We start from the raw sequence: 23,228 nt of genomic DNA on the forward strand, positions 1-23,228 counted from the left end.
TTTTTTTTTTTTTTTAAATTTAGAGACAGGTCCTGCGGTTAGTCCTTTTGTATAATACTTTGTAAATCCAATGCTCCCCCCCCCCGCCTCTTAATAGTGAACTGTCAATACCTGACTCCGCGATCCTTCCTTTTTCTTACAAAATCTGTACATTCACCAAACACAGTTTACAGCATCGGCAATACCCTTGTGACTGAACTGCCTGAAGTCACAGGGGATTAATTTTGGGTGCAAGGCATATTTGTATGATGCTCCCTAAGAATATCCTTGCTATTCAGTGGAAGCTAAATAAAGTTTCCATATTCAACATATTTAGCTCTTTGCTCCAAGGGAGGTTTGGAAACACTTTTATAAGGACCTGAATGCTGCAGTAAACAGATACTGGCCTCTTCAGAAAGGTACATCCTGAAGATAGATAAAAAGTGTTTGCATTTCATTTTACTGCATTGCTTCCCTGTTTTATTGAGTTATATCATCCATTGCTATTGTTCTGGCTGCAGCATCCGTGTTTTCTGTATGGGTTTGCTGTCCATTTGTTGTCTCACAGTGTTGTGGTGTGTGATTGCAGAGATGATAGATAGCGGGTTGCATGGGGTGAGCGTTGGCTGTGCCACTATAGAGCCAGCATACATCTGCAAACCAAGAAGCCCTGCTGAAAATACCAGCAGAAATCTCTTTATACTGTACCTGCTGTCTTATTCACCTGATCAGTGTACCAAATTCCTCTGCCTTTCCATCCTCTACTGAAAGATACTTGCACAGGAACACTGAAGGGCTCAGGGAAACAACTGAAGTAGTTTTTTCTGAGTATTTTAGGAATTCTGTCTAAAGGCCTATTCATGTTACGATAGGTTATGAAATGTACTAAATACATAAACTAATGTCATGGTAATGATAACGTGCAGTTTGTAATTAAAGCTGAAAGGGCTTCATTAAGGGGGAAGTTACTGGACAGATATATTAGTTATTTTCTAATTTAGTTTAATAAGAGGATAATTTCAAAGAAACTTCTCTAAATGTGTTGATAGGGAAAAAAATTGTTTAATTTCTTTCCATTGATATGTAACTCATAAAAATGTGAGGCTTTTCCAAACAGAAAGAAAGAATGCAAATGGGAAAATACTGTAGCCACGGTCCACTTAAATTAACTGTGCTTTTCATTGTTTCTCCAGTTGAAATTGTCTACAGCAGGGAACATAAAAATTATAAATTTTAAGATAAAACAAAACTAGAAGGCATCCTGGGAATGTTGATTACCACATGATGTTCATTCTTCTTGGGGATAAAGGTATTGAACAGATTACTGGGAGGATTTATTTTTTCCATATTAGAGAATTCTTTGCATTTCAGATGAGAGCAGAGGAATGCTTCCAGGGTTTCCAGCAGTGCAGGCCTTGCACTGCATGGCAGTATTTTATAATCCAATTTATATAAAACATCTTGATGAAGAGAGGGCTAGCTGGAAGTTACAGGGCTGATGTTTATAGAAGCTGCAGATTCCTACTAATAATGGGTTTGAATTGTTTCTTTTATTGGTAACACCAATTGAAAACTGTATAACATGCTAGTTTTCATGGTTCATTTATTTCTGTCTGTAGGTTTTAAATGCTGCCTGTCCACCTGGTACCAAGTAAGGTGAAGGCATGAGAAGTGTCTAAAGGGATAAAAAAATAAAACATGAAAAGATCAAGTCTCTGGTCTCTGAGCGTACACTGCTTTCTTTTAGTGACAGCTTAGAGGAGTTTAAGACTTCCTTGCTGTTATTCTGACTGGGTATCTCTTTCATGTTGAGCTTCGTGTTAGGAAAACGATTGCCAGGATGATAAAGTGTGATAGGCATCTAGAGAAGGTAAACAGGAAAATATATTTCCTGTTTCTTGTTACATAAGGACTATGTCATTTGATGAAATCACTGGCAGCAGGCTTAAAACCAGCCAGAATGTGCTTTACAGCGTAAGTGGGCTGTAGACCTCATTGCCACTGGTTATGGAGGCTAAGAGTGTAAATGGCCTGAAAAAGGCTTGGGCACATTCACAGAGGAGTGTCCTTTGACGGACTGAAACGTGGCCTCGTGTGCTAGGTCCCTCTGCCCTTTCCACTGCCCCTCGGCAGCTGTCAGAGGTGTCAGGGATGATGCCCGGGGCAGGGGGGAGGGTGTGTGTCTGTGGTCTGACGCGCATAGATTAATTTACCTCCTTTTTTTGAGTTGCATTATAAATAGCTATAACTCTGTGAATTTGGAGGGGTTGGTTAGACCCGCAATGGTTTTACAGTTCCAGGGACAAATGAGATTTTACATGTCCCATAGTTAAAGTTGCTTTCTGTCTGTCTTGACAGTGCATATTCACTGTTCTTGATTTCTCCTCGCTTAGCTGTCCTTCCCTGGGTCTGTAGGCACACGCTAACTAGGTGATGCTTGCCAGGGAGGTGTTTTGCTTGAATGCTTCAAAAGAACTGAAGTTTTCTTAATATCAGCAGTATTCAAGCAGCTGTTTTAAGTGCAGGATGTATTACATTTTTTTGCTGTTCATCTATGTGTGTATGAAGTATCATATGGTTCTGCTCACTGGCTTTGACACTACAGTCATCATTTGCCCAGAAAATACAATTTGTCCAGTTTTGTAATTATTATATAAACAGATTTCGTACATTAATTCTCAGGATTTTCATCCTGACATTCCTTTGGAGGAAGTTAAGTACAAGCTCCTGTCAAACTGAATTTAATCGGAAAGTTATTCAGTCTTTCTGATAGGTAGGTATAGCTCATTTTGAGTCTTCAACTTTTATCCTTAAATACCTGTCAGAGTAATTTTGCCATTTCTTTATTCATAAATTTTGTCTGCCAAAATGGGCCATTGCTTTACTTAGCCAATACGTTGATGAAAGATGAAAGAAGCAGAAGTTTTAATTTGTTTAGGCTTCCTGTTGTTGAGCGTTTTATTAGACAAAGCATTCTATAAATGATAGTTTAGTATCTAAAAAGACAGACAAATTGGTTTTTATTTAAGAAATGGGCACTGTGCACCCTCTGGGATGAGAAGGCTCTTGGTGTTTTTTGTTCAGCCCACCTGGAGGCACCACCTGAAGTTTTCCACATGCAACCCAGGGCAGCAGCTCCCTCTGGCTTGATATGCTGGTTCTGTGCATCATTTGGGGCAGGAAAGGGGCTTCCTTGCATAGCATCCCCTCACCAGCAAACTTCTGCACACTTCAGATCCGTAAGGCAAACCGTAATAGGACACTGGCCTGTAAACAGTCAGCTCTCTTCATATAAAAACACATGATGTGCTTCAAGCTAAAACTTTTTTTTATGCAAGAGCAGCACCATCCACTACTGGATATGTGTAAGAGAAGTGACCTGTGAAGGAGCATTGTCCATAGCCAGGTGGGAGTTCTTTGACAGGTAGTTCTTGTGCTCATCTAGCTTACATGCCTGCTCACTAAGTATCTGTAATTCTCTTTTTTCTTTCCTTGTCCTGCCATAACTAAAAGCATCATCAGGTGAAATCACCCTGTCTGCAGACAATCATGAAACTATAGCTGACCAAACACAGTTGGACCCAGCGGAGGATGTGAATCTTGCCTCTGAGGAGACAAACCCCAGCAAGCATCCATCAGGAGAGGAGGCTGCAGACATGATTCTGGTCGTAGAAGGGAAGATCGGTTTGGTCAGTAAAAGGGAGGAGCCAGAGGGCACTGAACCTCTGGAGGAGAGCTCTGAGCTGCCATCTGCGTGGCAAGAGGAGAGCAATGGGCCTTCACCTCCAGCACTGGGAGAAGATGGTGGGGTGCCATCACCAGCACCAGCAGAGGACAGTGGGCTGGTAGAGGGCAGTAACAGCTCTGTAGTGCAAATCATCAAGAAAGTACATGTGACTGAAGAGGACCACCTTATTGAGGGTAATATTTGTGCTTTCATAAATTCAGGAGACCAAATTCTGCATCCAGGGACTTGTGCGTGGGTCCTTCTGACTTTACTGAAAGCCTCATGTGAGCTTCTGGAGCCAGAATTTGGTCTGGGGAGTCTGTACAATATGGGGCATAGAAGAACGTGGCTGGGGAAGCCTGACTTAAAAGTCCAAGCTGTAATAAATTTAATCAACATTTCCAGTCATTATCTCTGCTATTTCATTTCATGTCCTTTTTGTTCTTAGCAAGTAAAATACGCCACCATAGCCCTTATTTAAATTTTTGTGTTTCTGTGTGGTTCAGACACATCCCTTAATATTTGCAGAGACCAAAGACTCCATTATTTAGTCACATGTATTAATTAGAAAGCAACTGTCCCTGTGCACATGAAGTTGGAGGGTGCATGCCTGGATGTAGAAGAAAAAGCATTTCTTTGATGCATCCTTGGCATACCCAGTCTGTCCTTGAAGCTTGGCCACTACATGAGCAGAATAGAAGTAGCAGTGGAGTGACATAGGGCTGGGCTTTCCAAAAATGTTTGGAGATGACTAGCTGGGGAGGAAGGCTGTGTGAGGAAGCAGTGGTGGCTGAGACAGCAGGTATTCCCACATGCTGTGAGAGGGACTTTTAGCAGGAGATGTGCTCATTCCCAGAGATTGCAGGCTCTGCTTATCTTTGGGTTAGTGCCCAGAGGACGTGTGTCTCCTATGTGCTGCATATGCAGAAGGTGAACGCTTCACAGAAGGAATCGGATTTCTCCTAAATGGTTCAAAGCAGCTTGTTGAGGAATCAGATACTTCCTGGGGGAGCATTTCTTCAGGGAATAAGCAGGTGAAGTACATGAGAAGTATTTCTCGGCAGGGAAACATGGTATCAACAACCTTCCTCACTCCACATTTGCCTTGAAGAAGTGCAAGATGAAGGAGAAGGACTGATCTGTGCGAAGCCCAGACCCAGTTACATGCACTACCACTAACCCTGCAGCTTTGCAGTGCATGTCTCTGAGCTGGCTATATAAATCTGACTCTGCATTCCAGTAGCTGAGCATGGTGGTTGGCTTGTCCTCTCCTGTGTCTCTTCACAAAGGGATTTTGAGGTTTCTTCTACATAAAATGGGCATCTATCCTTTGGAATAAAGTATCATTTTATGTAAGCAGTAAATGACCGGATGCTCACCTGTAAAACAAGTAGTCTTGCCCAACTGGAAACTCCAGTTTCATTAATCGCTATTTCTAAGATTCAGGGCACAGTGCTGGAGGCAGAGCAGTATGCCTGGACACTGTGGTACGACCTCATACCCATGGAAACACATTTACAGCTGACCATTTGCCTGAAGAGCAGTTACAGGGCTTTGACCACCAAGCAATTGATGCTGCTTGCAGGGCGAGTGAACAGGGCTTTGGGAAAGAAGAGTTTTGGTCTTGTTTGTTCCAAGCTAGAAGTAGTATCTTAGCTTGTGTGCATTATCTTTCTTTGAGGCATGTGATGAATAAGGGACCTTCCATTTTTCTGCTGTGGTGCATATGATAGTTAGCATTTGTTTTGATTTCCTTTATTCTTCAGTAGCTGTGTGAGTAAATTAATTAGGTGGCAGCTTTCCAGGGAAAGCACAGTTTCATCCAGACTGGCATGTTACCATGTTTTCTATTTCTGTTTTGTTCCAAATGCAAATAAAACTACACATATAAAAAATAAAATCCAGGAAAAGTAACTTGAACAGGAAATAGTACTCATGATGTGTATTGAATAGGGAGCATCAAGAGGATTTCGTGAAAGCGTCAGGAGAACTTCACAAGCATGAGGCACACATGTAGCTGGATGATGGAAAGTTAATTGGGAGCATCCTGTTTGTTCCCTATGGATTCATTCGGGGGTGTCTTGGTAAGGGGCACTGGAGAGCTGACAAAGCAGAATCAGGTTTACAGAAAAGAGCTGGGGCACTTGGTGCTTTTCTCAGTGGATCCTAATCTGATCTCCATGGTTACCATTCCCAGGTGAGACGGGAGAAGAGGTGGAAACTGAGCTGCTCAGTGAGATAGTAAATGGAGGGCCTGAAACAAAAGAAGAAACAGGAGAAGCTGTGGATAGTGCAGCAGCGACAGAGATAGGTATGTTGACAGAGGAGGTTATTGTTGAGGAGACAGAAAAGACTGTTCGGTCCTTAGTGAGCACATCTTGTCATCCCCCTGCTGGCATACAGCTGCTTTCTGCATTTTAACACAAGAGACAGCACGCCATAAATATTTTTGTTTACATTAAGAGATATTTTTGGAAGCAATCAATTGGAAGTCATTCTTTTTACATGGGTTGTCTTTATATAATACTTGAGTCTTACTGGTGATAAATTATCCCTCTTTGGGGAGAATGCTAGACTGTAACATACAGTCTTGGAAAATAAAAACCTATGTTAAAATCATGACTCTGCTCATCATTATTTGCAGGCTTGTTTTTATGAGATAATGCCTTAATGCTGCTTTGTGATTTCCATTCTATGCCAGTCATTTTAGATCCCCTCATTCTGCTTACCAGCTGAAACCAGCAGTGTAGTGCTGGGATGAAAGCACATTGTGCAGCAAATGCAGTCACATGGTGGGATGGAAAAATCACAGGCCAAATAAAGTGCTTTTGGAAAATCATCACACCAGTGAAGAGAAGAATTTGAGGGGATAGGATTGACCTAGCAGACTTGGAAATTCTGTTTGCAATTCTGTCATCATGGTCTTTCCACAAAAGTTACTTCTTCTTCCTCCACATTCACTAAGAATCCCAGACTCGTTTATTTTGAGTCCATCACATAAGGTATAATATTTGCATGCCTCAGAAGGCAGTGGTTACCCAGTAGTATTGCTGGGATGTGGAAAAGGATGAGCAGGAAATGCAGATGCCTCCTCCCTTCCCCCCAGTGAACATTACTGCAATGACTGAAACTACTTTTCCCCTGTCCCCTCCCTCCTGACCACTGGCCTATGTAGCCATGCTCAAAATCTCTCTGGCTAGTGAGTATTTCTGTAATTCAGAAAAGGACAGCTTCAGCAGGAAGAGTGGAAGATATCTTACACAAGCACCTTTCATGACTTCGAAATGAACCTCTTGCACCCGGGATGAGAGGTCTTTGGTTCTTTCCCAGTGCTAGTATGTGCTCTGGCCTTTGAGCTGACAGCAGCAAGCCAACAGCCAGCATGTCCCACCTGTGCTTACAGGATTAAGGAAAATGGTTTGCAGCATGAGCACTGCAGCCTGGAAGAGCAGTGGTGGTGGTCAAGCAGTTTGGTCAAGACATATGTGCCTTTATGACCTTGTGCTTACTCAAGTAGAATTAGATAAGCAGTGATCAAAAAAGAAAGCACTCACCTTCCTTTAATTCTCATCAATGAAACAGTTGATCACCTTTATATTGTTACTTTTTAAGCTAGCCTGTGAAGACAAGCTATTGCTGGTCTCTGGCAACTGTGCTTTTGGAGGATCATTAAACCTATGCCATACAGCTTTACCTATGAAGTCCAAAAAAGTTCATTCACTCAACTTGTTTTTAATGTGTTTCCCCTATGCATTTGCAAAGAATTATCTGTCTGTGCTGTGAGTTCAGCAAAGCACAACTTGCTTCTGGGAAACCTCAAAGAACACCGTACTGCACCTAAAGAGTAAGAGATTTCCTCATGTGATGATTGCAGCTTTATTGAAATACTTTCTCCATTTACCTGCCTTGACATTATTCTCCCCAACAGTTTTGTAAGGAAGCAGAAAGAGCAGCCCTACTTCTATGTCTGTAATGCATTTCAGATGATAGGAGGGTACCGATGGAGAGAGCTCAGAGAGCAGCTGTGGGCAAGAAGAGAAAACAATGTTAAGAATGAAACTGAGCATTTAAATCTGGGATGCTGTTGTGTAAGGGAGCAGTTCTTCCATCTTGAAAGGATATTGAAGAACTAAAACAAGATTCTGGGCAGAGAAGCAAGATTGCTAAGGGGAATGGAAAAATTCTTACTTTGAGAGATCAAAAACATTCAGAGCCTTGCCTCTGAGAGGATACGACTAAGAGGATATGAGCTGATCCTAGTGCAAAATAAATACTGCTCTAAAGGTAGCTGAGGTCCATCTCTGACCAAGGGAATGCTCAGTGACACACCAAGTATATTGAATTCAAAACCACTAAATGGATATATTTTTTTTTAACATTGTATTAGCAATGTTCGTGCAAATTAACTGTCAGGCTCTGTCACAGAGAGTCACTGCAGTTGGATGGCTCTCTCCTGCACCTGCATTCCCATGCAAAGTTCCCAGCTTCCCTGTGTTCCCTACCTAGCCTTGTGGAATACTACCATTCACTACAGTGAAGCCCCTTGTTCTCATGTTCCCAACCTATCTTTGCAGGGTCTTCTGGCTTGGAAAGAAGTACATTGAGCTGGGTGGTCTGACACTATGATTTCTGCCAATCATTCTCTTGGGCACCATCTGTAGGCTATCAAGGACGCCAGTGAGATTCATGGCTGTATTTATGGAGTAAAAAAAAAAAAAAAGTTTTTCTTACATTTAAATGTAATATTCTGTACTTGAATTTATACCCTTTGTATCTTGTCCTTATTTAAGATTTAATGTCCATGAGATCTTTGCTTCTGTGTCACATATGACTGAAATTACCTAATGATTTCAAAAGTTGTTACGAGAAAAGGCAGCCGGGTGGGGAGGAGCATAACGCTGTTGCAGCATAACAGAATTTCACATAGGTGATGTTAATGTCTGTAAGAGGAAATCTGTATATGAATGGCCTGAGAGAAGAGGAGGCAGAGCCTGTGGCTGCTTGGGGCTGTTTCAAAGTCCACACAGAACCTCCTCACAGATCTGGGAGATACCCCCTTCATCCTGTGATGCTTCCAGGGAATATTCCCTTTGAATTCCTGTAAGATCTGATGAATATCAAGTTGTACCTTCAATTAATTGTTAAATTATTTTTTTTACATGTGTTTCAGAGACAGCTAATAACAAGGAGTAGAAGTTACGTCTTTGTGAACATCCTCTTCTGGGCCTGCTCTTCTGTCCATATGAACATTTTTAAATTTTATCGGGCTGGGAAAACAGAAAAACTTTTATGGATTGAGCCACAAGCCACCAACATGAATAAGAGGCATCAGAAAAAGTTTTCTGTATTTTGAAGTCAAGCTGCCAAGACTTCAAGTGTTTGAAATACCAGAACTTTCACCTCCCTGCCACAGAGTGCCTTCTGTACATGGCTAGCACAGTGGTTTTCCAACAGGAGTATAATCATTCAGTTTTCAATTCGGATTTTTTTCCAGCTTCAGGTAACTTCAAACCTTTGAAACCTTCAACCAGCATTATATAGGATAAAGAATAGTGTAGCTTTTTTTTTTTTTTTTAATGGTAGTATGCAGGCAATTTCTCTGAGTGCCTGGACTACCAGTGTATGGAGCTGCTGAAGTGTATAGCACATAGAGGACTGGAAGATGAAAGTGCCCATTCACCAGGCTGTAACTAAATGCAGAAGTTAGTTTTACAGAAAATGGAAGATATACAGGGTGCAACATCCAGGACCCAAGTCAGTGTCTGCTGCTCACTCTTCATTTTTAAACAGAAATTTATTGAAAGGCTAGTAGTACAATATATGTGATGACTTCTGCAAAAAACAAAGAGGGTATTTCTAACTATGAGTAGGATGTTTTAGTCTTATAAATCCTAGCACACTTAAACTATAAAGATAACCTCACAGCTGTTAACATTCATGGTGATTACTAACCTGTCTTTAGCTGTGTAGCAGCTCCTCATACACATTTGTGGCTTCTAAAATAGGTTTCTAACCAGAGACATATATAAGCCTGTTCCCAAAGGAAAGGCCATCTATTATATTTCCCTGCAGTGCTCTCCTCCAGGAGAAGTGTGCTGTCAGAGACTGTCTGGGTTATTTTCCAAAATGCTAAATAAACATTTTAGAGCTGAAGTTGAATGGAAAAGCTTTCAAACATTTCCTGTGAAAATGGGCCCTGAATATAATTGATGTTATGGAACAGATAGAGAGTAGAAATTAGTTCTGATAGTGAATGTTGTGAAGGGACTATAATATTGTTGGGAACTGTGTTTGCAGGATTCTCTGGCGTAAGGGGGTAGAATATGGAGAAGTCGTCAGTCATCTAAAAAGGGCATGCACATGTTGCCGTTTTATTAGCTTTGTTGTACAAAAGGACTTAAAAATGTTTACTGTCACCAGGAAATTATACAAATCCCCTCTAAGAGCTAAATTTTGTGCTGTGTGTGCACATCTGAGTCCAGCTGACTTTGAGTTAAATAATATAATTGATATCCTTGGCCTATCAGCTTTATTCCTTGGCTATATCACTAAATCTAAGATGTTCTGCTTATCAGCATTCTTATGAACTTTTCAGCTTCATTTAATGTCAGCTTGCTGTAGGCAACATCACAGACTTTTAGAATCAAAATACATATTTTCTTTTTTGGTTTTTAGGGATTTTTTTGCTAGGTGGATGTTGCAGAGTTTTAATTTTTATTTTTACTTTCTGTAATAGTTAAAAAGAGCAGCTAGTTTGATTGATCGATATTAAAATGGCAATTAAAAATTCAGAGCTAGTCAAACTTTTTGTCCACATACCCAAATCATTCCATGACAAAAAGCCATGAGAGACATACCATGCACTTTGGATAGCTGAGAAGTGGGGGTACAGGTGCTGAGCAGGATGAGAACTCCCCAGGGTGATACAGGGCTGGACTAGGCATACAGCGAGGACCCAGGATGCCCCAAGAACGTGGACCTTCAGCTGCATCTCATGGCTGGTTTCTTCCTTCAAGCTGGGAATTTGGTTTAGTCACCAGCACCTGTGCAAGCACAGCCCTGCTCCCAAACACAGGAGATTAAATTGGTGGGGGAGCCATGCTGACTACTTGCAAGTTACGTGTTAGATCATGAGTTGCAGTTTGACCAGCTATATTAAGCAATTTTAAAGCATAAACCAAGAGGCATTCTATAGTAAGTAGTATTAACAGCAACAGAGGAGGTTGGACTTGGAAATAAAATACAAAGATACAAGGGAGTCAACCTGCTCACCTCAGAGTCACTCTTTCTACCACTGTTGTTATAAGGAAGACAGGTGACTATAAATATACATTCTTACCTCACTGTTCAACTTCTTCAGGCCATTAAACAATGCTAATGGAAACAAAAGGAAGATGAGCCAGTCAATGACTCAATAGTATCAGCCCTTCTCAGTCATCTTCGGTCCTTACACGTTCTATAATTACAACAGATTATTTTCCTTTCTAAAAGATGAAATATACTTGACACTGGGTTAAACATGAAATGTTAAATCACCTGAATTACCACAAGATCAGAATGTGGCTGCTAGATATATGGTGAACATCCCTGCCTTGAGAAATAAAAGACCTGTACCTTGAGAAATACATTGGGATCTAGTGTTCATGATCTGTAAGCTACCAATATACTATGCATAAAGGGCCAAAGTACATGCAATTATTTGCCTCTGCAAACCTGGGATGTCACAGAGGTTGCCAAGGGCAGAAAACAATCTGTGGTTTAGAGAGCTTACTCTTGTTAAGGCTGAGAAGATACACTCCAGTGTCTATTTACAAGATAAACCTCCAGAGATCAGGCAATATACCGTAGCATGCCTTTTTTTTTTTTAACCATAGTGAAAATACAAAACCATCTTCAGAACTGTTTATCAAAAGCTAGACAATCTTCAGCTTTTAACTTCATGCAAGGTAGAAGTAATCATTTCAGGCTGCAGGGTGTGCTGGACAGGACAGTTGAAGGAACAAACAATTTCCAAGCTAACAAAAAAGTTCTGGTAGGAATTTTGTTTCTATTACCAATAAACACAGCCCTAGAAGAGGTTAAATTTGCACCCTGTCAGCTCTACGCAGACACATATGCATGTTAGGTGTCCAGAAGATAGTTGGCAGTCTGGCTGGCTAGGGTTGGCTCTTTTGCTCAGTGAGGAACTGCTTTCAGGTAAAAACTGCAGCAAAAACAAGGTGCTTGTAGAAGAAGATTAGGTCAGTTTAAGTTTGGTTATATGTTTTAACAGAAAATAAAGTTTTATTAAAATTAAGTGAGCTTTATATTTGCATTGTTTAATTCATATAGAATATAATCATTTGGAGAAACAATAACTACTAAAAGAAATACCTGGTGTAACATGCAAATTTAATATTTTATTTTCACAGAAATACAGGACCTGTTGTTTTATTTGTTGGTTTATTAAGTTACATGTGATTGAAACATTTTAAATGGTGAAATTAGTTTGCCACAAGCTGAATTGCAGCTTCATATTTTGCATATTAGTGGCTCAGTCTAGAAAAAAAAAAAAAAAGCTGTTTAACTTAGTTAAAACAGAATTTCTTAAATGTTTGCGTACTTTGCTGAACTAAGAACTAGGAGATATGCACAATACTTGCTTTTCATACTGGAGAATTGTGGGACTTAGTCATTTTGTCTTAAAGAATAGAATTAAATAATTGCTTAAAAAAAAAAGTTTTAAACATCTCTATGGAAGGCTGATTGATTATGTTAAGAACTGCTATGTTACAGCTGTAAATAAGGGAGTTTATTTCAGTCATTCTAGAATGCTTATACCTGAAGAACACATATATAGGCCTGAGGCATTCAAGAAACAGGGCAACTGGTCTCCAGCTAAAAGGTAAAGAATCATAGAGCTAAAAGTGGATTTTAGTTCCTGACTTTTTTTAGAGTGGCACCTCCTCACTGGTACAAACATTTTTAATGGCATTACTGGGTTGCATCTTGTTAGCTGCATTCCAGCATGCATTTTTTTCGGTTGCTTCACTTACATTTCAGTCTCAGACTGTCCCTTACTGCGGAAAGCAATGGTATATTCACACCCTTTAGTAACAGTGAAGACACGCAAAGGAGTTCTATAAAGGGCCTACACCAGCAAACGGTCAGATCAGCACAAAGAAAAAAAAAAAATTTAAACTGCCACCTAGTGTTAAGTTCAAGGTTGGCAAAGAGGCAGCATAGCACAAGTAAGGGAGTGGAGGCAAGAGGTAACCATAGTGATTCTAGAAGGCTGAACTTAGCTCCTGTTCAACACTGCTGAAATCTGCTGAAGGTGAACTTTAACTATATCTGCTACAAATAAGTTAAATTATTACAAGTGTGAGCAAAGCTGTAACAGAGGAACATAAATTGGGAATCTGTTCAAATTAAACCCATTCAAATACATTAATTATTCTTAACTGACAAAGTGAAGCAACATTTGCTCTACATTTACTAGAAAGTCATATTCATGTTAGTACGAGCTCCTTCTTAACAAGCCTGGTCATGTTTTTTCTTAGGTGGGATTTCTTCTTGAGTTAGAGCTCTAGAGCATACACATTAATGGTATAGCCAAGAAGAGAGAACAAGATCAGAAGCCAAGACTAATAAAGTTTATGTGTAGGAAGTTTATGTGCAGGTACTTTTCAAAGGATGTTGCTTGGAACTTTAGTTTGAAATACTAAAAGCATTATCTTGCTTGTAATAAAAATAAGTATCTCCAATTTTGTCAAGGGAAAGCAATATAATATTGTAAAACATCCACACATCTTACGTACTTGCTGTCACAGTCTCATTATTAACCTGTATATAAAAAAGACAGTTTACAAGCTCAGTAAAAATCAGGAGAAATAGCCATTTCACACCATGTCTAGAAGGGGTATGTAGAGTTGACTGTTCTCACAGCTTTCTAACTGCCTTTCTGGGATATGCTAAAGTGATACCAGGAGTGCCTGAAAAATATGAAATACATTACTGCAATAGCGCAACTGAAGTACAAGAGCTAGAAAGCACATCTTACAAGCAGGAAGGTAAGAAACCACAGGTGGAATACTTACAATTCATCCAGGGATGGAAGATGATTCTCACAGCATGGCTGTGGTATTATTGAATGCAGGGGAATTTTCAGACATGACAGTTGTTTGCGTGTGCCATGGGAAGGCAGACAGCAACATGGTGCTGCCAGATTGGATTTTTCTTGTGTGCTTACCATATGAAACTCATTAACTGATTAAAACTATGTGAGATGATCATCAGTAGGCGTTATACACAGAAGACAGATGATACATGCACAGGAGAACTGAAGTTTGGTTTTGAGTTGTTGGGACAGCTGAACCCACAGTATTGTGACTTGACTTGTGGCAAACTCTCTACTTGCTATACTGCTGCTTTTGGGGCTTGCCAAAATTGAGTGACTTTGGTCACTTGAGATGGGAGTAGAAATATCTTCTAAAGCACTCAGTCACACACTCTGGCATACAAACAGCAGCCTCTGGAAGGAGCAGCCTACAGCACTCCCTCTCACAATACATCTGGTAAAGCAGGTATGTGCTTCTACCACTGAAACTGTACATTCTCTAAGCGGCTGTACATAGCTATTTTTACTTTCCACACAAAGAAAGTGAAAATACACTGGCAGCAGCACCCCATATGCAGCTGGATGGCCATCTTCACAGAAGTGAGCAAAACAAAGACATTGAGGTGGACAGACTACAACAGAAAAGGATTTCTGCTCATTTCCCCCCAAATAAACCAACATTGTTCTGAGTCATATGGCTGCAGGGAAGGACAGGGAATGAACTCAACCATGAGGTAGCTGACTTTCAAACTAGTTCATTAAAAACATGGTATCCATTTCTACTTAGAAGATAAATTTAGAGGGAGGGGTAACTTACTAGTATCACCAGTGTGACTTCTCAGTATTGCTTAATCACCGCATCAAGCAGATGCTTTGGTCCTTAATGACAGTGAGAAAAATGCCAAGAACTGTAATGGCATGGTAGCTGAAAGCCTCCTGTCTTGGAGGATTATTTTCATCCTTAGCTATTAGAAGATAGACAATAAACTTCTTATTTTGGTTTGAGTTATTTCTTATTGAATAAGCAGGATAGGGACTTTTTTGTAATGGGAGTATCAAAGCATAATCAGGAAAAGTTTGTTCCCAGAATAGACTAACACAGTTTTACAGATGCCATTTTTATTCTCATTAAGCAGGATTTTTTTCAGTGTTTCGTTTTAAATCAAAAGATAGTCAAAGTTGAATTGCTATGAAAAACATTACATGTAGAAATTAATTTACAGCTGATCTATAAAGTTAGCACTTTATTTTAGAAAAGCGTAATTTTCTTCTTTCTGAAATTAACTTTCTAAAGCAATTGCTTCCATATGAAAAAATGTGAGTTCCAACAGCAATTGTTCTGTAAAGAAAGAGTTTAAGACAGTTCAGAAACAAAACCAGCAAAATTCCCCCAAACACAGAAGTGAATACGTACACTAAGCCATTCAAGTGCTCTGTTTTCCCATTTCTGCCATTTTTTCTTATTTAAAATTGTTACTAAAACCCTACGATTACAAATCATTAGAGTTTTTCATGTCCAGATCACCCATAGTATAACTGTCACACATTTACCCAAACATGTACTTTAATACCAGAATATCATGTCACCATCACAAAGCAAGGGCCCTGTGCTGCAATCAAGCTCATCTGATACTTGCAGAACTCCCAGAGATTTCAGGGTTTGCTGGCAGAGAACTTGCTGTAAAGCTCATATTTTAGAATCCAAGGCCATAATCCAGAAGAAAGCACCTTTCCTCGGTAAGTTTACTGATTTCAACTGTACATAACTGCTGATAGTCAACTGTAGGAATAGGATGTAAGGGAGAAGTATTAAATCTAAAATTGTTGTGGTCAGATATTCAGTCTCTATTTATAGTCAGGCTGAAGCATCTTGGAGGGGTCCCTGAATGGCAATAGCTTCAATCTCAACTCGAGCACCCTGTGAGAAAACAATGAAGAAATGTATTAGGAATTTGATATATCTATTTTACAATGTAACTGGATGTATAACAAAACCTTGTAAGAACAGAGTGACATCTAAGGGAGATGATATTTCTGACAGTTATATTACTAATTTAGCAATGTTAAGTAATATTGAAAATTCACTTTACTCTTACTTAAGTATCACAACTCTTCATTTCTAGTGTTGTTGCCATATTCCACCGTAAAGAAATGTGTCTCTCGCATTTAGATCTCTTATCATGTGAGGGAATAAGACTGGTATATTTAGAAAAAAAAAAAATACTTAAGAGTCTTCATTAACATAATTGCATTTGAAGCTATTCTGGAATAAGAAAAGCTGTCAGAATGTTTCAGAAGTAAGGAATTTTAAAAAATTAATTTTTTTTTTTGTAGGTAGAAAAGTGACACTTACTTTGGGCAAAGCAGCAACCTGATAGGCTGCTCTGGCTGGGAAGTTTGTCTTGAAAACTGTAATTTAAACAGAAACATCCACCATTCACTTAACTTTGCTTGATAAAACACAGTTCAAAGTAATCTGTATACAATACAGTCATTGAAAGAGTTTCAGGTTCAAGGCTACAAGACAAATAGTCTTCTGTGCCAGCTATCATTTCCCCCTTGTTTGTTTTCCGTCACCGACTGCTCTAACATCTCAGCAAGCTACCATTCATCATCAAGAAGCCAGCTACAATTATGGTCTAGTGGCCAGTGATAATTTGCACTCCGTTGACACCGTTAACACCAACATGGCCAAAAAAGAAAGATTAAATCAGAATGGTGATCATCCAATTGCAAACACCAGGGAGTGGGAGAGGGCTCTTTCACAGAAAGAGCAAGAGGGAGAAACAGGCCCCTGCCAAAAGAGTCGGGAGCAAATATCCCAGATTTGCATAAAGTCAGCAGGGGGCCAACCTTACTCATATCAAAGAAAGGCAGAGGAAAAATAGGCCCTTGACCTATTCCTCTGTTCCCAGTTAGGCCTGGCACTCAAGGATATTAAAAGAACAGGGGCAGGGGAAGGCAAAAAGAGGTAAAGATATAAGAGCTGAATTTCTAGAATCATAAAATAGTTCAGGCTGGAAGGGACCTTTAAAGATCATCTAGTCCAACCCATCCCCACACCATGAGCAAGAACATCTTTCACCAGATCAGGTTGCTCAAAGCCCCATCCAACCTGACTTTGAACATTTTCAAGGAATTTGCATAATTAAAGTTTTACTAGTGAGAGTTAACACTAAGCTCAGAAATGGTAATTTCAGGGTCCTGTGCTGACAAGGCAGGGTAACAGCTCACAATCAAAGAACAGCAACAACTACCTTCTTGAACTACAGGTAGGAGGCAACAAGAAAACTAAGTATCCAGCTGGTCTGCTTTTACCCTGCTTAAATGCACACACAATTCCATATTGACATGCAGAAGACTGTTGATAACTCATCAGTAAAAGACTTCATTCAAGACCAGGTGTTGCTATCTAATAAAAAACCAAACCTGTATAAATAAGGAATTTATGTACATACTTTCCCAAATTCTTCTGCACAATATGGGAATCACCTATTTCAGTCTACATTCTGTTTTGCTAACCAAGCATTATTCTTTTTTTTTTCTCTTAATTGGAGCAGTGTGGCTCATCCTTGTATAAAAACTGACCCCTGTCTCATAACAATACTCACAAATCATTCAAACATACAAATAGACTTTAAAGAAACAGACATACAAAATCTCAAATTAAGTATTTGAAGGCTGTCTCCAGTAGAATTATATTATGGACAACACAGCATCAATCAAGGTAAAGAGACATGAAAAATCAACATGTAGGGATAGCACTAGCTGATCTTCACATGACAGTGAGTTAGTGGGATGGTAGGACACAAATCCACATGAAATTAGGCTGTGCTTGATCTGATGCTTGCAAATTAAATTTTTTTAAAAATGTTATATTTCTACTGGAATCTCAAAGAATCTGGAACTACATCATCCAAGCCATTAAAACACTTTGCTTACTGTGAATATAATTGTTCCACAAGCCATACTGGTAAAACAGAAACAAAATATCTACTTACACTGTTTGTAAATATCATTAATATCATTGAAGTCCTTCATGTCTGCCATCAAAACTGTAGTCTTCACAACTAGAAATTACATAACAGCAGTTATTTTAGACCTCTGACTTGTATACAAAAGTTGGAAATCTTTAGTGCATTTCTTGCTTTTATTTCATAAACTTCTCTCAAGTATTCTAAACATTTTTAAGTTTTACAAACAGATATTGACCATTAGACCTACTACCTACAGAACCACCTAAAAAGTCTGAATACCCAGTATATAATGAAACTTTAAGGAATTAGACATTTCTGACCAGCTCTGAAAAAATCCATTGTGAATTTCATTCTAAGTCCAATTCTTCCAAGAGGCACAGAACTGATAAGTAGGTCAATTAAAAAAGGTGTTGTAAGCCAACTGTTGACACTAAATTATATCATATATAACATCTGCTGTCTAAAAAGTCCATAAAAGGACTGAAAATATAGTCTAGGCTAGAATTTTTTACCCATGACTGCTCAAACCAGCATTAATCCTGGTTGTCTCCACTATTAGAGTCCTCCCCCCAGAAAAATGTTGAAAGTTCCTAGGATATTAACACCATTGATACAAACCTGATTTTACCTGGAGGAAAGTCTAGGATGCCTAAAACAACTGTAGTCAGTTGCAGCTCTGTCTATACCTGAGCTTCCCCAGTTAGAGTTAAAATATTAGTAGTATAGGCAGAAACTTTTGGTGAAAGGTAGTGTTCCATTGATACCCATTACTAAGACCTGCATGTTGATTTAGTTCTTATGTTTTAACCCAGACTCATGATGCCTTTTGTTTCTTCCAGTTGTTGATAAAAACTGTATGTTTAGCAAATTCTTTTTTAGCAAATTAGCAAAAGTTTGGGTTTTTGTTTTTTTAAGGTCACTTAAATTTTTTTTAATATTTAGGTAAAAACAACTTGTTTGCCACCATCACAGCAGCACTTACCATTGCCATAGTCACAGCCTGCAGCTTTCAGGATTTCTCCCATGTTTTTTAGAGCCTAACAGAAAATGAGACAAAAATCTTTTAACAATCAGCAGTATTGTATTTAGGTAAGTATGTAAATATGAGTTGTAACTTGGCTACATCCATGTTACAGTATGAGTTCACCCAGCAAATCTTCAACAGTCCTCAGTGGGTAAGTAAAATGAGAAATTAATAAAAGGGAGCTTCTAATAAACGACAAATATTAAACCATCCATTCACTAGATGTAAATGCATGATGCAGGTCCATCTCATGCTATTACCTCATACCACCTCTTTGCTGCTGGGGGAACAAATCTTTCTCCAGTTCAAACCCGGGTTTTTATTGAGGTCTGAACCTTTATCACAAACACTGATTCTTTTCTACTTTCCTACATGAAATACTGATTCCTGCCCTAGCCTCTAAGTTGTTCAGGTGGAAAATGACAGGGTTAGAAAGGAATTACTTCCTCCTGCTTTTCCCTCATCTTGATGGATGTGAAATGTGCTCTCTATGTTTCTTCAATTTCTCTTAACCAAGCACATGTCAACTCCATTACAAGTTTATTGCTAGAAGACATCTTACCTGCTTTGCTTCTTCCTTTGCCCCTCCAGGGACAAGCTGACCAGTGGAAGGTTCTATACCGATCTGTCCTGCAATGTACATTGTCCGGTCTACCAGCACTGCTTGGCTGAAAACAGAAGGGATATTTCCGGCTTAATGTTTCCCCATCAAAACATTTAACTATCTGAAAGCACACTTTACATTTGCTTCAGTAGTTTATAATATCTCAGAAAGATAGAGGACTGAGGTTATGCATGCATAAGACTGTACAGTTCAATCTGTTTGCTGTTGGGAGAGCTGGGACTAGAACACCTGTGGAAGCACATACCTTTGTTTTTGAGAAAATAAACCCCAGTTCTCACAAAGGCACAAGGTGTGAGCACAGCAATGCAACGCTAAACTGAGATACACAGCTTCTACTTTGCAGATAGCACAGAGGGGAAGCAAAGCAACACATTTTTTTTGCACCTGCCCAGATAAATTCCATCCTAGCTTGAGAAGTAGACAATACCTTTCATCTACAACTCAGCTGCAGAACAATGACGACAAAAAAAAAAAAGAAAAAAGTTGATTAGAAAATTCAACATTTTTTTTCTCAAACAGGCACCATGATAACAAGTTACAGTTGTGAGGTGAAGCCCTGTACGCCAGTTCTCTGGCAGTATTCCTCCAGGGTCATGAATTTGGCCAGTCAGCACATCACCCTAATTCCCAGAACAATCACTCTCCTCTCACCAAATAACCTGTGTGACCTGTTGGCTCAGTTCAGAAGAATGCAGAATCCAAGCTATTTTCAAAACATTTTTATATAAATGTCAGGTGTGTTTTTGCTGAAGTAGAGTTGGCAATTATTAATGCCTCTGATTACCACAAAGAGATTAAAAGATTAAAACAAAGGTTTAAACTACCTGGCAAACATTACGAAAGACATAATTTACTTCTCTTTAGCTGGTAATTACAAATATTTTGCAAAGAAATTAGAGAAAGATTCTTTTGAAAGTGCTTGGTTTGTGTTATCTCTTCCCATTCCATAAGAAAAGGCATTATTTTGACAGTTCAACAAGACTCCCAAGTTACACTATCTAGACTTAAGTACTCCCTGAAGTATCTAAATTCGGTTAGCTTCCCTTTAATGTCAATGGAGAAAAAAAAGGGACTCTTTCAGAGAACATTTTTATCAGATCTCTTAATAGAGACTGACTCAGCTGGATTGTCTCAATCCATTGACTTCACAGGGGACCAACCTAATTTAGGGACTCAGAAAAATCACTATGGTTAAGCAATCCAAATAGTGCCATCATACCCATCTTTCCTTTTACCCCTGTCCCACACTGTCCTGTAATTTCACAGGGGAAAATATAGCCAGTAACTTAACAAATATTTTAAAATATTTTATGTGGCAATTATTTTCTCTAGTATCGACTAACAAAACTGGAGTAAATCACAGAAGACACCATTTAAAGAAGAGAAAATAGTGAATGAAGTAGTTTTCTAGCTGATGCACTCTTATTGATAGAAAATGTGTGTATGAACCAAACACACATGCTTCTTTAATTTTATTTGCTTTCCTACCATGTCCTGCTTTGTCTGAGGCACAGGCTTTCAGACCACAAACTTCTGTTTCTGTTTGAAGCACAGAGAACCATGCAACAAGGTACGAGCTCTCTAAAGAAAGAGACTGTCTTGTAGTGCTTATTATAGCAAATGACACAACAAAACAGTTATCCCAACAAAGGCCTCCAGACAGTCCTATATCACAAATAATTGGGGAAAAAACAAGCTGAAGCCTTCTGATACTGCTTCCAGATGAACATCAGCAGCAGTCTTACTGGGTCCCCTACTCTGCTCCTCAACTTCCTTAGTACACTTATGGGTGGAATCCTCCATTCACTGAGACTATTAACAATTTACCAACTGAAGGGTATACTTCTACTGCAGTCAAATGCATGAGCGAAGCTCAGAGAAACTTCAACTACACAAACCCAAATCACACTTTAACTGCAGATGTATCCTGTAACTAGGATTAATCATAGCTACTCATTAATCTCTGATTCAGCAGAGATCGGAGTGCTTGCCTAAAGTCATTTAGGTTTAAATATACCTAAGTGTGTAACTGGATGGACATTATGACATGAGAAGATTGTCCATCAGAGAGATGGTGTTAAGAAGCATGCTCCTTAAAGACAAGGACTGCAAACTTAATCAGATCTTCTTCACACAAATGAGTGTTGATTAGCATAGGAACAGCATCTCTGCTGTGTCTTTTAAAAAAGCTTAGTAACATTAATGAGACATTAACAAACTCACACACGTGTCTCTTTACATATCTGTCTACCTACCTATCTCAAAGTACTGGAAACTGGATGCAGTAAAGGAAATACAAAAATACAATAAAAATAGGTCACCAAAAAGCATACTGAAGGGCTGTAGCAGAACTAGGAATGAAGCCCATACATCCCAATTATTCATTCCATATTAAGTCCTCATTCCTCTGTTACCATGCCCAGACTCCACAGCACAGATGTAGCAGTTATTTCTTGTGCAACTTTTGCTCACTGGACTTTGACAAGTTTACTGAAACCTGATAAACTAAGTTAGTGATAAACTTACTGATGTTAGACCCGTCATACAATTAACAGGCTACATAATAAGGAGTATTTCATCAAGAACTATTAATAAGCACATAATGTTGGAGTACACATGACAACAGCAGTGGAGAGCTAAACTGAAGGCTAGGCCAGTGGTGTGTGTTGTTTACAGAAGTTAAACTTCATGTCATGTCTCTCTGCTTCTACACTTTGTATTTCTCCATCTTTATAATTCCAATAAAGAATACAGTTCGAAGCTCAGAAATCTCAGTTTCAAAGTAATGGAGACAAAATGCACCTGGAAGGCACCAAGATGCTGCAAGTGGAAAAGTTTAAACCAAAGGAGTCTGTGTTTATATTGGGAAAACAAAGCATGAATGTAGAATTACAAATTTTTAGAAAGTACCCTAGTAAAAATCCTCAGTACCTTAGCTATCAGGTCTAGTTATTGAACATTTTTCACATCCAAATAGCAAAGAGAAACTTTCCTCCAATTAAAATTGGGTGGTTTTTTTCATTACATTCAGAACTGTTGCAACTAACAACTTAGTTGTGAAAACACTGTATACCATGTATTTTTATAGCAGTTCGTTTTTAGACTGAAAAGCATTTATAACCTTCTGACAGTCACATTCAAAATAAGAAGATTTGCGATTCCCTGGCTGCAAGCTCTCCAACAGCCAAAGCATGTCCTGGACCGGGCTCAGCCTTGCCTTTCCATCGCCTCCAGAGTCAGCATTCACTGATAACTTACCATGCAACATGACTTTATTCTAGACAAGCGTTTTTTGACTTGAGATGAATCATTCTTTCTCTTTTTTTTTTTTTTCATTCACTGCTTATCACTAATTTTAGAATTATTTCCCCAAACTGACTTTTTGAGAGACATGTGAAAACCTCACCTAGAACGATAAGGACCGCCCCAGCCCCCCCATCAGGCTGAAGTTCGGCGCTGGCACTGCAGAGCCCTTCGCGCTGTAGCACTCCAGGTGTGCCCGGGGGGTTACTGGGGAGGAGACGGGTCCCCGATCGGGGGGACCCCCCCAGACCCCCGCTCCAGGGACCTGCTCGGAACCCTGCCGGGCAAAACCCGCTCCTGCTGAGTGCTGCTTCTTCCAGGAGACCTCCCTCTCACCAAGGCATACCTGTAAGGACCCAATGCGGCGGGGGCCTTAGCAGTGCTGATTATTTTCTTCACGAGCGAGGCCATCTCTGCCCTCAGAGCACGGACACCCCTCCGTGCCCAGCGCCCCGCCTGCTGCTGCCGCGCCCCGCCCCCCGCGGCCCCGGCCC

At 39.6% G+C, this 23,228-nt stretch overlaps 2 protein-coding genes across 2 annotated transcripts; one reads left to right on the top strand and one right to left on the bottom strand.

Moving 5' to 3' along the window:
- Positions 1-1,260: 1,260 nt before the first annotated feature.
- ERICH5 (glutamate rich 5) lies at positions 1,261-11,128 on the top strand. The gene is made up of 4 exons (XM_026841500.1): positions 1,261-1,288; positions 3,493-3,900; positions 5,904-6,017; positions 8,877-11,128. Exons 1-4 carry the CDS (start codon positions 1,261-1,263, stop codon positions 8,897-8,899), a joined length of 573 nt encoding a protein of 190 aa, XP_026697301.1. The 3' UTR covers positions 8,900-11,128.
- A 3,779-nt stretch (positions 11,129-14,907) lies between these two features.
- RIDA (reactive intermediate imine deaminase A homolog) lies at positions 14,908-23,145 on the bottom strand. The gene is made up of 6 exons (XM_026843637.1): positions 23,081-23,145; positions 19,369-19,474; positions 18,765-18,819; positions 17,807-17,875; positions 16,159-16,214; positions 14,908-15,723 (listed from the first exon to the last, which is right to left on the bottom strand). The coding sequence occupies exons 1-6, from the start codon at positions 23,143-23,145 to the stop codon at positions 15,661-15,663; spliced, it is 414 nt and encodes a 137-aa protein (XP_026699438.1). The 3' UTR covers positions 14,908-15,660.
- Between the last annotated feature and the right edge of the window lie 83 nt (positions 23,146-23,228).

Source organism: Athene cunicularia, assembly GCF_003259725.1.
Source record: "Athene cunicularia isolate RWA chromosome 2 unlocalized genomic scaffold, athCun1 chr2_part1, whole genome shotgun sequence".
In the NCBI taxonomy this organism is placed as follows: domain Eukaryota; kingdom Metazoa; phylum Chordata; class Aves; order Strigiformes; family Strigidae; genus Athene; species Athene cunicularia.

Excerpts from the sequence above, each read along its gene's own strand:
- ERICH5 (XM_026841500.1), top strand. The coding sequence starts at position 1,261 with ATGATGTTCATTCTTCTTGGGGATAAAG. Across the intron at positions 1,289-3,492 it reads CATTCTTCTTGGGGATAAAG|CATCATCAGGTGAAATCACC; the intron begins GTATTGAACAGA and ends CATAACTAAAAG. Across the intron at positions 6,018-8,876 it reads TGCAGCAGCGACAGAGATAG|AGACAGCTAATAACAAGGAG; the intron begins GTATGTTGACAG and ends CATGTGTTTCAG.
- RIDA (XM_026843637.1), bottom strand. The coding sequence starts at position 23,145 with ATGGCCTCGCTCGTGAAGAAAATAATCAGCACTGCTAAGGCCCCCGCC. Across the intron at positions 19,475-23,080 it reads GCCGCATTGGGTCCTTACAG|CCAAGCAGTGCTGGTAGACC; the intron begins GTATGCCTTGGT and ends TTCTGTTTTCAG. Across the intron at positions 16,215-17,806 it reads TAATGATATTTACAAACAGT|TTTTCAAGACAAACTTCCCA; the intron begins GTAAGTAGATAT and ends TTTAAATTACAG.